This window comes from Megalobrama amblycephala, linkage group LG12 (assembly GCF_018812025.1).
Source record: "Megalobrama amblycephala isolate DHTTF-2021 linkage group LG12, ASM1881202v1, whole genome shotgun sequence".
Taxonomy (NCBI): Eukaryota; Metazoa; Chordata; class Actinopteri; order Cypriniformes; family Xenocyprididae; genus Megalobrama; species Megalobrama amblycephala.
Genome location: NC_063055.1, coordinates 847,501 through 863,527, shown reverse-complemented (window position 1 = coordinate 863,527; position 16,027 = coordinate 847,501). Strand labels below are relative to the sequence as shown.

General features: G+C 36.4%; 2 protein-coding genes across 7 annotated transcripts in view; both read right to left on the bottom strand.

Annotated features, from left to right (window-relative positions):
* Positions 1-3,115: 3,115 nt before the first annotated feature.
* On the bottom strand, positions 3,116-11,601 carry ubox5 (U-box domain containing 5). Of its 5 annotated transcripts, none has more exons than XM_048210332.1 (6): positions 11,212-11,495; positions 10,872-10,954; positions 8,238-9,327; positions 8,071-8,143; positions 3,583-3,705; positions 3,116-3,393 (listed from the first exon to the last, which is right to left on the bottom strand). In XM_048210332.1, the coding sequence occupies exons 1-6, from the start codon at positions 11,291-11,293 to the stop codon at positions 3,270-3,272; spliced, it is 1,575 nt and encodes a 524-aa protein (XP_048066289.1). In that variant the 5' UTR covers positions 11,294-11,495; the 3' UTR covers positions 3,116-3,269. The 5 variants fall into 5 exon arrangements, with proteins under 5 accessions (XP_048066289.1, XP_048066292.1, XP_048066290.1 ...); XM_048210335.1 differs by lacking the exon at positions 8,071-8,143 and having other exon boundaries at positions 11,212-11,277; positions 11,378-11,495; XM_048210333.1 differs by lacking the exons at positions 8,071-8,143; positions 11,212-11,495 and adding an exon at positions 11,504-11,601.
* Positions 11,602-13,452: 1,851 nt separating this feature from the next.
* The window catches only part of tmed7 (transmembrane p24 trafficking protein 7), a 3,936-nt gene continuing 1,361 nt past the window's right edge, over positions 13,453-16,027 (bottom strand). For both annotated transcript variants that reach the window (XM_048210487.1, XM_048210488.1), the window contains exon 4: positions 13,453-14,145. In XM_048210487.1, coding sequence (XP_048066444.1) covers positions 13,909-14,145 — 237 coding nt within the window. In that variant the 3' untranslated portion in view covers positions 13,453-13,908. The remainder of the gene's footprint in view (positions 14,146-16,027) is intronic.

The following is a 16,027-nucleotide window of genomic DNA, read 5'->3' as shown; positions in this document are numbered from 1 at the left end:
TATTAAATGTATAAAATATATATATAAATATATTTGTATATTTAAAATCTAAAAATATATAAAATAATTGTATTCATTTTGTGTGTATATATATGTATATATAGTAGACATATTATTAAATGTATAATTTTGTTTATAAATATACAAATATATATTATATTTTCTATATAAAATCAAAACATTTTTATATTTTGTAAACATTTAATATATGTGTGTGTACACAATTATATACATTAAATGTATAAAAATATATATTTCATAATTTATATATACGATTATTAAATGCATACAAATATATTTAATATATTTGTAAATATTTATACAATCTAAAATATATATTTTTATATTTTATATACATTTTGTCTATATATATTAAATGTACATTTTTTATAAATATAAAAAATATTTGTATTATTTGTACACATTTATATTTTTATACATTTAATATTTATATATGTATATATATTATTAAATGCATATATATATATATATATATATATATATATATATATATAAAAAATGTTTTCTACATAAAATCTAAAACCATTTTTATATTTTGTAAACATTTAATTATATATATGTGTGTAAAATGTGATATATATATACATAATTATATATACTATATATATTTCATAATTTATATATACGATTATTAAATGCATACAAATATATTTATGTATTTATATAAAATCAAAAATGTATTTTTTTATATTTTGTATGTGTGTGTGTGTGCATATATATATATATATATATATATATATAGTATGTATTTTTACAAATGTAAAAAATATATATTTTTTATATTTATATTTTTATCCACTTAATTTATATGTGTGTGGGTGTGTGTGTGTGTATATATATATATATATATATATATATATATATATATATATATTGAATACATAGAAATATACATATTTATTATATTTTCTATATAAAAAAATATTTTTTTTTAATATTTCGTAACCTTAATTCATCTCAATGGCAAAAAGTGTCCCAATCACCCTGAATTCTCCCTATACACTGAATTAAAGCAATCAAATAAACCTAAAAGTTGAGACTTCTGGAGCACATGGATCAGTCACAGGACTGAATGGGTTAATGTTTTGAGAGTTAAACTGAGTGACAGGAGAGAGTAGAAGGTCAAACTTGCGAAATCACGGATCTGTGATTCATCTGAGCTCAGGACTAAACTACGGAAATGCCTGTTCAGTATTCAGAGCTGCAGAAACTCTAATCTAATAGAGCATTTCCATATTGTTTATGCACATGCAGGACAACAAAAGAACAATTTCATAAATAACACCTGGAGAACTCAGACGTGCTTTCAGGAACATCAACTGTAAATGAGCACAGATAATAAACTCATCATAATGATGCAAACGAGCCCTAATGAGACGAGTTCAGTCACCTTATTTAATCCAGCACAGCAATAACAGAAATAATTGTCATAATGAAATGCTGCACAAAAGTTTATTCATCATTGCTTATAATAAGACTTAGAAATCAGAGGCAGGTTTTAAAGAACATTATGTGCATTTAAACATTTTGGCTTTCTGTATTTGCTTTAAAAACATTTCGTAATACATTACACCATAGAAGACAGTGTACTGCATCAAAGTTTATTATTTACTCCATTATAGTCTCATATTCATGACGACAACATCTGACGCTCAACTGGCCGTGAGGAGCAGAATCAGTTTCCATGAAGAAAACAGCTGGATATTTCTGTTGAGGCTCTATCAGTTAATAACTTAACACATTTAGACGTGACACCGCGTGTCCTTCAGGTGTGTGATTGTGTGGAGGACACAGAGAAAGTTCAGTTTAGCATCACAATAGACGGCAGAGGTCAGAGCTGTTCATTCACACACAAAGAGTTCAGCCTTGAGCCGCTCCATCAACCTCCTGCGCTTCAGTCCCACTGAACACATGAGCTCAAGGATCCTTCATTCATTCACTGCTGCAGACAACGGATTCATCCGGATCCACGGCACAGACTGTACACGGCCGGCAGAGGTTTGGGCTCGGTAAGATTTTTAAATGTTTAAAAGAAGTCTCTTCTGCTCAACAACACTGCATTTATTTGATCAGTAAAAATGTGAAATATTTTTGTAATGTAAATCAGCTGTTTTCTATGTGAATATCTAGTAAAGTGTAATTTATATCCTGTGATCAAAGCTGAATTTTCAGCATCATTACTCCAGTCTTCAGCGTCACATGATCCTTCAGAAATCATTCTAATATGATGATTTGCTGTTCAAGAAACATTTATGATTATTATCAATGTTGAAAACAGATACTATGTTTGTGGAAACTGATACATTTTATTTTTCAGGATTCTTTGATGAATAGAAAGTTCAAAAAAGCAAGATTTATTTGAAATATAAATCTTTTGTAACATTATAAATGCCTTTAATGTCACTTCAATCAATTTAAAGTGTCCTTGATGAATTAACGTATAATTTCTTTTAAACAAATATTACAGATTGCAAACTTTTGAACACTGGTGTGCATTAAAACTAAGATATTTTACTAAATATAATACTTTTATTCAAAAAGAATGCATTAAGATGATCAAAAGTGACATTTATAATGTTACAAAAGATTCTATTTCAAATAAATCTTGCTCTTTTGAACTTTATATTCATCAAAGAATCCTGAAAAATAAAATGTATCACAGTTTCCACAAAAATATGAACTGTTTTCAACATTGATAATAATCATAAATGTTTCTTGAGCAGCAAATCATCATATTAGAATGATTTCTGAAGGATCATGTGACACTGAAGACTGGAGTAATGATGCTGAAAATCACAGGAATAAATTAAACTTTACTATATATTCACATAGAAAACAGCTATTTTACATTGTAAAAATATTTTTACATTTTTTACTGTATTTTGATCAAATAAATGCAGCCTTGGTGAGCAGAAGAGACTCTTTTTAAAAACATAAAAATCTTACTGACCCCAAACTTTTGAATAGTAATAAATAAACTACAAAATTTCACATTGAATGCTTTTAGATACACAATATTAACATATATATATATATATATATATTCATAGAATATATTATCTGCAGTTATTAATAATTAAATAAAACTCCTTTCTAATTTTTCAACAATTTTTAATGAAAATTATACACAAAATCTGCAAACAAATGAGTTCATGATGAGACGTGCGGTTCAGTGATGCACTCGTGTGACGTCACCACCTGACGCAGATGTGCCACATGTGGGACATGTAATCGTCATTTTCTGAGAATCAGATGGTCGTTTCTGCCGCAAACACGGTCCACACGTGAGATGAGCGCAGGGCAGAGCGTACGACAGGACGCCGGAAGAATACACCGACAGAGAACAAGAGCAAAACGCACATGTGTGCTGTCCTGGAAAACACAGAGCTTTAGTGAGATCAGCAAAGTCAAGATGAATGCAATTAGAATATAATTTTCATTTGAGATCATTAATTGTAACATAAATCAAACTGTAACATTCAGCATTTTATTGAAACAAGTTGGCAAGCTGCTTTGAAACAATCTGTACTGTATAAAGCGCTGCGTGTGCAGATCTCATACCAGCGGACGTGTCCACACATGAAGAGGTTTTGCTCGGTGAAGTGAACACTGGTAATCCATGAAGCGCAGCGTTCAGCGCCTGATCTAAACTGTCTGCTAACCGCCGCTCGTGTGAGTCCGACTCTGAAACACAGGGAGAAATACATCAAACCTGAACATGAGTGAGACATCAGAAACAAAACATTGCAACATTGGGGGGATTTAAAGTCAGCATGAAAGTGAAGTTGCACTGGTCTCTCCAAATGAAACGGCTTCGCAAACAAGAACAAATGTAGAAAATATTTGTCAATAAAAATAAAGAAAATATTCGAAAAGTGGAAATAAAGTATCTAAAGTGTGTTTAATAATAAAGTGATTATCAATTAGGTGTAGGTGTAGGGAGGGCTTTATTGTCCCAATAGAGTTAGGGTTAATAATTTTATTAAATATAATCATTCACACTCTGTTATTATTGCATACCGTTTAATGTACATCAAGTACCTGCAACTATTTACAAGTATAAATAGCATCTAACTACTATTTACACTTATTGCAAAGAAAATATTGCTATTTTTACATAGTGCAAATAGCCGCTGCCAAAACTAATTGTCAAAATAAGAATCGAAAACAACAGTGAGGAATCTAAAAAAATTTCGGAATCTAACTGCACTAGTATTCTGTGAAGAATAAAGCCCCGCCTCCTTTGCTTTGATTGGCCATCTCAATCATTTTGACATTGATGAGCGCTGAGGCAGACCACACCCTAAAAATGCTTGGTTAAAAGCAACCCAAGTAGGGTTAAATATGGACAAACCCAGCAGTTGGGTTGTTTTAACCCAGCGATTGGGTTATTGTTTGACCCAACCTGCTGGGTAGTTTTATTTAACTCAATTATTATATGTCTGGCTTAAAATGAACCCAAAATAGGTTAATCAGACACATAATTATTAGAGGCAACAATAATAATCAAAAGGGGAACATTAATAAATATGCAATTTAATAAATATTAATTTCCAACATATTTTGGGTTGATTTTAAGCAAGCAACAATAGTAATTTTTAAACAATAGTTGAGTTCAATAAAAACTACCCAGCAGGTTGGGTCAAACATTTAACCCAACTGCTAGGTCAAAATAACCCAATCGCTGGGTTTGTCCATATTTAACCAAACTTCTAACAAAGCATTTTTTCCAACGCAGCCCAAAAATTATTTTTTTAAACTTTTTGTCATCCAAACAATAAACAGAGTGGTGCGTAATGGAATAGCGCATTATTAAGTATGCGAAATATTTAGATTTGATTATTTGGGGGATTCGGTTCGGTACAGCAGGGGGAGAAAACTAAACAAAATTGCTTTTTAAAAATAAATAATTAAATTAAACAGTAGTTTACTGAACAAATCGTGTTTATCTCTCTTTAAATGAATTTAATTTAATTAAAAATATCTCTGCTAATGCTGTAAACCACATGGGAATCCTTTTCATACACATTACTATAATAATAAAGGCTCAGAGCCCAAACTATTAGCCTAAATTCAGTTGCTATTTATTTTTAGCTCACTCACATAACGTTAAGAAATTGTAAGCAGATTTGTAGGTTTTGCATTAACTTCTAAATCTAATTAGAAAAATATGTTTTTACTTCATATAATCATTTACACAGTGACTGTCATTTTCATGACATGATGTAAAATATAATGAATATATAGGCTATATAGTGCATATTTTAGCGAAAGAGTTCATTTCTCTGGCGAATTAACAAGCTGTGGACAGCCTGAGGTAAATGCTAGTGCTAATGTGTTTACAAGCTGACGTCTTTCCGCCTTTCCGCCTTTGAAACACTGATTGAGAGATAACACAACAAATTATGCGTTTCGGTAAGTTGTACCATATCTTTCAACACACCTTCAGAAGTTCATTCATGTTTATTCTGTAACTAGTGTTAAAGAGGAAGAGATGATCGCGTCACTCGCGCGCAGCTCTGTCGCTTGAAATGGCGCCTATAAATTGATCAGTCACGCCACATCAAAGAGCGACAAAACGGCATTTTTGTTTGAATTTCGTGATAAAATGGATAGAATTTGAAAGATGACACTTCGTCATCGCGGAGTTTAATGCGATTATTGGTGGTTAGGCTACAACGCTGTTTTCGTCGTGTAGATCCAATGGGCCAGGGATGGGAGGGGCGCGTTCGGTTATGCCATACCGCGTTTTTTTTTAGTTCAGTTTGAATATCGTTATAGTGAAGCCTTATGGTGCGTTCACACCAGACGCGAATGAAGCGTGAAGAGTGATTCACATGTTAAGTCAATGCAAAGGCGCGAATTGAGCGTTTGGGGTGTTTGATGCACGTAACACATGATTCGCGCGAATCGCGCAAGTTGAAAAATCTGAACTTTGGTGAAAATTCGCGCTGTGTTAACCAATCAGGAGCTTGCTCTAGTATGACGTGATTACGACGTAGCAAGCGGAGGCAGAAATCCGAAACAACAATGGAGGACAAAATCATCGTCGCTGTACGATACATCTTTGTACTTTTACAGAAACAGGAATAAAAAGGATCTTGCTTGGAAGAAAGTGAGTGAGGAGGTCGGACCATCTGGTAAGTTGTAAAAAATGCTCTTTACTAGTGATGGGCAGATCGAGGCTTCGTGAAACACTGAAGCAGTTGAAGCAAATGTGCTGTAATGATTCGAGGCTTCGAAACAATCTGACACCCGTCTCCACGGTGACCCCTAGTGGTCAGAACAGTGTAAATGCAACAAAACTCAGGCCAAACATGCATTAAAAATAGCCTTTAACAAATGTATTGCAAAATTTTTATTTAAAGTACAAAATCAATTAAATGGAATTAACTAATCATCTAATAAGATTAAATATAGAGTGTCTGTATAATATGTGTCTTTTTATCAATTTTAAAGGCTTGTTTCTCTGTTCCATGGCTCAAGCTAAACAGGCCAAAACGAGATTACTAACTACCATTATTCATTTTAATTATTCTAATGTATAATTAAAACATCTACAAATGTATAAAACTGATCGGAGATCAGGTAAAACCATGGGGTAAAGCCCTAGACACTTGTTCAATAGTTCTCAATGAATCTGTATGATTCATGGGCTCACTTTATCATCGCCCTCTACCGGTGAACCATTGAAATTTCGAACTGTTTTGAAACGTTTCGAAACAGTGATGACGTAACGAAGCCTCGTTTACTAAAATCACGTGACTTTAGCAGTTTGATACACGCTCCGAATCACTGATTCGAAACAAATGGATTCATGAAGCTTCGGAGCTTCATGAAGCAGTGTTTTGAAATCGGCCATCACTACTCTTTACTCAATTTGAGCTATATATATATATATATATATATATATATATATATATATATATATATATATATATATATATATATATATAGACTACAAGCTAAAGCTGGTAAATTGAGCTTATTCGCCGTATTTTACAACTACTTTCCCGCTGACATTATTCAGAGGAAGTGTGTAGAAACGAGACGAAGCCCCTCTCATGACATGAATTTGCGTCTGTTGTGAAGTGAATTTCACGTGTGAATGAAGCGAGTAAACTCAAAATGTTCAAGCGTCCAACTACGTGCGAATAATGCATTTTATTTGCGCAAGTCGCGTCTGGTGTGAACGCCCCATTAAGCGCAAGTGATTTAAATGTTAAGTCAATGCAAAGACGCGATAGACATCCTGCAGCGCGAATGACGCGATTCGCGCGAATTGAAAAAAAGGAACTTTGGCGAATATTTGCACCACATTAACCAATCAGGAGCTTGCTCTAGTAGTGACGTGATTACGATGTAGCGAGCGGAGGCAGAAATCCGAAACAACAGTGGAGGACAAAATCATCTTCAGTGTATGTGGATGTACCCGGAGCTGTACGATACATCTTCGTACTTTTATAGAAACAGGAATAAAAATGATCTTGCTTGGAAGAAAGTGAGGGAGGAGGTCGGACAATCTGGTAAGTTGTAAAAAAACTTACTCAATTTAAGCTATATACATAGACTAAAATAGGTAAAGCCAGCAAATATTCACCGTATTTTACAACTACTTTCCCGCTGACAAGTGTGCAGAAAGAAGCGGAAGAGTTTGCGAATTCGCATCTGTTGTGAAGTGAATTTCATGCGCGAATGAAGCGAGTAAACTCAAAATGTTTGAGCGTCCAAATATGCGCGATTTATTCACGCAAGTCGCGTCTGGTCTGAACACCCTATTACACCCCTAGTGTCTATAGTACTTATGCCCCGCGTCCCAGGCAACCCGTAACCCGTGTTTTTCCAACCTTCTCCCCGTGAAAGTGCACTGGAACTGCAGTCAAACCCATGACTTCCCACCCGTGAACTCGTACTAGATCGATGTACTCCCAGTTCCGCGCTCTGACGTCACATAGCCCCTGAAACAACAATGGCTGCCCTGTGGATGCGATTTTTATGCAAGTGCATGGTAAAATAACGTAAAATAAAAGGTATGACAGCTTCTCTTGCCTTATGCACCGTTTTTCCTCCTCCGTTTCCCTCAAAAATAAGCAAGGAGTTAAAAACCTGCTTGGAGCGCAGCCTGTCAGAAGCAATATGTGTGTCGCAATAGTCAGAGTATCAGTGCTGTACGTCATTTGGGACATGACTAATGTGGTTTAGTGTGACATTCAAACCTGAGGGAGTTTGGTGAGGTTTCCTCAAAGCAGAGCGACTGGGATCTGCGCTGGTGGAGGGAAAACTGGAGTCATACTTCCTTTTAGCAGAACGGCTCTGCGTCGGTGCTGTTGTCGAGCCTGAAACAGATCCAAACTGTCTTAAAGTGTCTGTGTGATCACAGTTTCTACCGGAGTCCGTAACAGTTTTGACCTCCGCAGACGCAAGTCTGGACGGTTGTGGTTTAGTTAGTAGGTTATTCCTGCTCCCGACTCCCGTGCATCCCGTCTGCAGAGCCAGACGGTCAATGCGGCTTTTGAGGAGAGGGTTTGGAAGAGGTTTTGAGCTTTGGGTAAAAGGAACGCCAGTGAACGGGTCGTTAGGCAGACGGCCCCATGTCGCTTCCCTCTTCTGGTACTCCTCTAAAGTGCTGTTATCGATGATCATTCCGCTAGGTAGGATCATCGGGAAAACCATGAGTTCTTGTGTCAGCGGGTCTAGGAATTCCTCTGGAATTGGGATATCAGTTGCAACGGGATCGGGTTTGGGAGGTACGACAGTCTGATGGTTTGTTTTCAGGCTGTTTAGGTGTGCGTCCCGAATCTTTTCCAGTTCAGAAGCGGGACAGCGACGAGAAGGCGAAGCCCAAACGGCGAGGGACTTGATTCCCAGTGCAGACGCAGCGCCGCTGTAGGGAATGCTGATTCTGAGCCGAGCGACGGCGCAGAGCGATCCGCGGCTCCAGAGCTCCTGCGCTTTAGCTCCAGCCGCTGGTGGAGGCGGAGGATCACCGAACGGACCTCGAGGTTTGAAAGACGGATGCAGGAAACACACCTGCAGCTCCTCCTGCAAATCACTCCGAGCCACGAGCTGAAACGACCCGCCTTCTCGCTCCGAACAGGCCAAGATCTCAATCCTCCGGGAGGTGCGACCCTGATCCATTCCCCAGGGCCAGAGCTCGACGTCCAGCCGACACAACTCCATCTCCACTTGGAAGCTCAGCGTGACGTGAACAGGAGGCCGGAGGAAGTATTCCAGTTTGAATCCCCTCCGCCGCGCCATCGGGTCACCGGATAGAAGGTTGGAGACGTCGTAACCGTCGGCACACAGCTGTCAGGAACACAAAAAACACAGCGAGATGTTGAAAGACCCACACATCGCTTATATTCTTAGCACAGAACACTGCAAGGTCAGTTCAGACGCACACAAGACCCTTGTCCGTCACACAAAGAGAACAAGAAACACAATGCAGTCAGAGCTCAGCTCTCTATTACTCATGATTTCAGAGGTGTTTTAAAGGGAAAGTTCAGCAAAAACCGAAAGTGCGGTCATTATTTACTCAGACTTTCTTTCTTTGGACTTTTCAGCAGATGATGTAACAGATGATTTAATCAAAAATATCTTAATGTGTGTTCTGAAGGTCTTACGGGTGTGGAACGACATGAAGGTGAGTAATTAATGACAGAAATTAAACTAACTTATATAACTCAATTACTATATGAACCCAAAATAGATTGGAAATTAACAGTCAGACATAATTACTAGAAACTAGTTTAACTTTATTGTCCATTCTGTTTGAAAATTTGCCTGGTATCATACAGAAATACATCCACATAAATGCACACCGACTACAATCATTCCTTGACACATTTCCAAACATCCCGCATTAATAATAAACAGGTTAATCAGAGCAATCAATTAAAATAGCACCATTCTCTCTGATTCATTTTTTAAAAATAGTGACATTTAGAATTGGAATATATTTCTTCTAGCCAGAGATTTATGATTTATTTATTAATCATTTATGCAATTGTATTATATTGCTTATTACTTGCAATTCTTGTTCAATCTTACGATTACTGAATATTTCACTAGTTAAATGTTTGTCTTCATGAATAAAAGGGAATGTCTCAATTTTTTAAGGGTTTAATGGGATGTTGTTGGAACACTTCTTGTGTTTGTGCCGGTCAAACATACAAAACTAAGATTATTCAGTAACCTGATCATATTTTATCCTCCTCCTCATCATCATCATTTCACTTTCCTTGGATTCCTCTTTAAACTGAATGAAGACTTTTAGTTGATACCCAGCAAACATTGGTCCAACAGCAACGTCGTGTCCAGATGTGTAACAACATGTAAGATATGTTTCATAACTTTAATTTTGGAACTATTTTTCAACCATGACACGACGTGTTGGAGGGACGTCTTTTCAACGGTCATTAAACGTCCAAATGTTTGCTGGGTAGTTTTGGGTACCAGACAAAATACAGTGTTACTGGTTTTGGATACCATGATTTCTAAAGACTTCTTAGGGTTTTATATTATAAATCACCATCCGCATTCCTTGTGCATGAATCAGTTTTCTTTCTAAGATCTCCTGTTGTGTTAAAATGAAGAAAGAAAACCATCCAGGGCAGTAAATTATGAGTTTTGTTTCCCTTTTCTAAAGTAGCATTGTTGCTATAAACTGGCATGTTCACATTTGTATTATTATTCTAGTGCATTTCTCTGTTAAATAAACAAAGAGTGCATACCCAAACAAAGCTTGCTTAAATGTAGAACTGCAGTCAGTGATGTATGAGTGTGTTTTTAAACAGAAGAACAACATTCATCAAAGCGCATCAGTGAAGGTGCTGTTAGTTGTGCAGTACCTTGTTGCATTGAATGGAGGTCTGGAAATGTGGCTTGCACAGGTTGAGCACCATGACCACTGCATCTACAGCGCTGAGAGAATCTGATAATACAAGAGAGACAGAGACATCACAACACAACACTAGAGAACATCAGAAATCATCATGAAACATTACAGGCACTTTCAATAGAGTTCTGCAAAGTATGTACATTACACACACACACATATATATATATAATGTATGTGTTTGTTTATGTAATATATATATTACATATACACACAGTCACTAAATTTTAAATTTCAGTCAAAATTATAATAGGACTTTTAGTATGACACTACCATGGTAAAGTAATATATACCATAGTACTGATGATGATATTCATTTACTTCCCGATTTAGGATATAGCATGGTAAAGATACGATGGCTTTTCCAATGCACATGCCGGGGGAAAAATAGTATTACCATTAAAAACACGTTCAAAAATCTCAAATGCATAAATTCATTCTTAACGTCGCATAAATTACTTTATTATGTTGTTACTGATCAAACTGGCATCAAACATCCGAACGATCGTACAGACGGAAAGAGTTTTAAAACATAACATTTCGACATTGACACATTTGTGTTACACTGATGAAAACAAAACTCACCCGCAAGAGAAGAAACAGCAGTGGTTGCTGACGTCACAGCTGCTTCCGGGAGCTAAGACGAGTACGGCGGCTCAGTGATGCCACCTGCTGGCGGGAATCGACTTTACATTTATCTTGAATTAGAATTAATCGAGTTTTAAATCATTGGATTTAGCCAATAAAAAACTTAAAAGGGACCAATTATGCCTCTTTCACAAGATGTAACCCTTACGAAATTGAACCATGTTTTCGTTTTGTAGCAACCATGGTTAAACTATGGTTTTTGTAGTAAAACCATAGTAACTACATAATAAACCATGGTTTATCAATGGTTATTGTAGTAAAACCACAGTAATTACGAAATTAACCATGGGATTACTGCAGTAAGTCAAGTCAAGTCACCTTTATTTATAATGCAGATTGTATCAAAGCAGCTTTACAGTGATAACTGGTACATAATTTTTGCTGCACAGCAGCTCTTCAAGAATAGTGTCAATGCAGGCAGTTCAAAGCACTGTTGAATAAATGTCAAGAAAACTGTTGAATATCAAATGTCAAGTGTCCCCGACTAAGCAAGCCAAAGGCGACAGCGGCAAGGAACCCAAACTCCAACAGGTGACATCAGGTGGCAAACAAAAACCTCGGGAGAAACCAGGCTTAGTCGGGGGGCCAGTTCTCCTCTGGCCCCCAGTAACCATCATTTATCTATAGTTTTTGTAGAAAACCATAGTAATTGTAAAATGAACTATGGTTTACCACAGCATTTGCAGTAGAACCACTGCAAAATAACCCATGGTTTTTCTAGCAGGGTTTCTACAGGTTTCATCAAATCTAATTTAATGCTTTTTAATGGCAATTTTTTTAAATTTTAATTCCATATATATACAGTTGAGCTCAAAAGTTTACGTACCCCTTGCAGAATATGCAAAAATGTTAATCATTTTAACAAAATAAGAAAGATCATGAAAATTGCATGTAGTAAACTGTAACTGTAGTAAAGCCATGGTATCGGAAACATGTTTTTTTTAAAACCATGGGTACTACAGTCATAGGTAACTAAAGTTTTACTATAGTAAAACCTATTTTCAATTTTCGTAAGGGAATATAAGTCTCCAGAATGTGTGTGTTAAGTTTCAGTTCAAAATACCCCAAAGATCATTTATTATAGCTTGTCAAATTTGCCATTTTTGTGTGTCCCTTTAAATGCAAATGAGCTGCTGCTCCCGCCCCCTTTCCAGAAGAGGGCGGAGCTTTAAAAATAATCTTGTTTCCCTTTTGAATTGAATTTCTTATTTTAATCATAAACTCACTTAGTTTTGGTACAGTTTAAAGGGGACCTATAATGCCCCTTTCACAAGATGTAATATCAGTCTCTGGTGTCTCCAGAATGTGTCTGTGAAGTTTCAGCTCAAAATACCCTACAGATCATTTATTATTGCTTGTCAAATTTGGGTGTGAGCAAAAACACGCCGTTTTTGTGTGTGTCCCTTTAAATGCAAATGAGCTGCCACTTTCCAGAAGAGGGCGGAGCTTTAACAGCTCAACAACAACAAAGCTGGAGAATCTCACGCAGCCAAAATGACGAAAGTGTTCAGCCTTACATTGTTCAAACCGGAGTCGACACTGATGGAGAGACTCAGGAAGAAGTTACAACTTTTAGACGTTTCTGAATGGTTAGTGGATAAATTGATGTAGTTGCTGTGGAGTTGATTCAACTCATCCACTAGCATGTGCCGTCATGTTCATCTTTTGTGTTGAATTGACCCTCGTTTGTGAAGCAGTCCGGCGTAAAATGACGGCATTTACAAAAACAACTCTTCCTCTTCTCTGAAGCAGCCCAACATGGCCCCGCCCCCTTTGTTGTGTGTTCTCGGGGGCGGGGTTTATGTAAATTTTAGGGTTAGTGATGTCACCAACCTGGAAAGAAGACTTGAAGGATGAGGTTTATGAAGAAAAAGAAGAGGCTGAGAGACGTTCCTCCAGACATTTATTAGCCCATTCAAACAAGGTAAAGAAATCAATGCACCACTATTAAAAAGAAACAGCTAATATAAAACACACAAATTACACCAAAGAAAACAATGACTAAGAAACATTAGAGAGGATGCCTGTTTTATACAACATAAAGCAAATAAAGCTCTCTTGCATTCGAAACACATAGTGGCTCTATGAAGACTGAACTAATGTTTGAAGTCTTATTTAATAATGAGTGATGAAGATGATGATGATGATGCATCAAGCAGGTCTACAGTGTCTTACATCCTATAATGTTCACATACACATCATGTGTAAAGTCAACACGCACCCAAAAAATAAATTAACACGTTTAAATTTCAGCAAATATTCTGCCGGATATGGACGTGGGGATCGACACACAGGTTTCAATCGCTCACAGGTCGTATAAAACCCTGCGCGAGTCCCGGATCTTACGATCCCACGCGAGTCGTGGTGGTTTTCTTGTCTGAGAAGAAGCTCCGGAGCAGAACCACCTGACTGATGCTGACCACGAGGAGGATGAAGGCCTCGCCGATGGACCAGAAGGCCACTCTGGTGTTGAGATCTTCAGCTCGGCTGCGGCCCTGAGCCTCTCGCAGCCGGAAGTGCGTCTGATAGTCGATCACGGACTTCAGCGCCTCGTGTATGGAGACGCAGGCCGACTCCATCTGAAACACAGCAATGTTATGTTAGCTCATGTTCTCAGCAGAAATTTCGTCACCAGAATAGTGGTTTTTGTAACGGCATGTACTTTGTACACGCAGGCGCGCACTGAATTTGTTTTGCACTAATCAGTTTGTTTGTTTGTGAGTTCTGCTGTGCTCTAAATCACTCACAAATCTTATGATAATTCGATAATCTCCATTGTTTTCACACATTAGTTGTTTTCATGCCTTTTGCACAACATTGCACCATTTCATGCTTTTCATCTTCAGAAAGATCTTTCTTCCTCCCCATATTGCATGAGAACTGTGACTTGCTTAATAATGTGGAACAACCTCTAAGTAGGGTTTCCATAGATCTGGAAAATTATTTTGTTTGAGATTGATACCAGTTATCTAAAAAGACATGGATAAATAAACAAACAAACACTTTCTTAGAAAAATCTGAATGTTTATTGTACTGAAATCTTACTGATATGTCTCTAGCTTAATAATTTGGAACAGTGTAAAGTCACAATTCTGACTTTATATCTCGCAATTCAGACTATAACTCGCAATTCAGACTTTACAACTCGCAATTCTGACTTTATATCACGCAATTCTGACTTTATAACTCGCAATTCAGACTATAACTCGCAATTCAGACTTTACAACTCGCAATTCTGACCTTATATCACGCAATTCTGACTTTATAACTCGCAATTCAGACTATAATTTGCAATTCTGACTTTATATCACGCAATTCAGACTATAACTCGCAATTCAGACTTTACAACTCGCAATTCTGACCTTATATCACGCAATTCTGACTTTATAACTCGCAATTCAGACTATAATTTGCAATTCTGACTTTATATCTCGCAATTCAGACTATAACTCGCAATTCAGACTTTACAACTCGCAATTCTGACTTTATATCACGCAATTCTGACTTTATAACTCGCAATTCAGACTATAACTCGCAATTCAGACTTTACAACTCGCAATTCTGACCTTATATCACGCAATTCTGACTTTATAACTCGCAATTCAGACTATAATTTGCAATTCTGACTTTATATCACGCAATTCAGACTATAACTCGCAATTCAGACTATAATTTGCAATTCTGACTTTATATCACGCAATTCAGACTATAACTCGCAATTCAGACTATAATTTGCAATTCTGACTTTATATCACGCAATTCTGACTTTATAACTCGCAATTCTGACTTTATATCACGCAATTCTGACTTTATAACTCGCAATTCAGACTATAATTTGCAATTCTGACTTTATATCACGCAATTCTGACTTTATAACTCGCAATTCAGACTATAACTCGCAATTCAGACTTTACAACTCGCAATTCTGACCTTATATCACGCAATTCTGACTTTATAACTCGCAATTCTGACTTTATAACTCGCAATTCAGACTATAATTTGCAATTCTGACTTTATATCACGCAATTCTGACTTTATAACTCGCAATTCAGACTATAACTCGCAATTCAGACTTTACAACTCGCAATTCTGACCTTATATCACGCAATTCTGACTTTATAACTCGCAATTCAGACTATAATTTGCAATTCTGACTTTATATCACGCAATTCAGACTATAATTTGCAATTCTGACTTTATATCACGCAATTCAGACTATAACTCGCAATTCAGACTATAATTTGCAATTCTGACTTTATATCACGCAATTCTGACTTTATAACTCGCAATTCTGACTTTATATCACGCAATTCTGACTTTATAACTCGCAATTCTGACTTTACAACTCGCAATTCTGACTTTACAACTCGCATTTAAATGGTAGATGTCAACTTGACGGATTTAAACATGCATAAAATAGGCTATTGAATTAATAAGTAATATGGTGTATATATTTAGCTA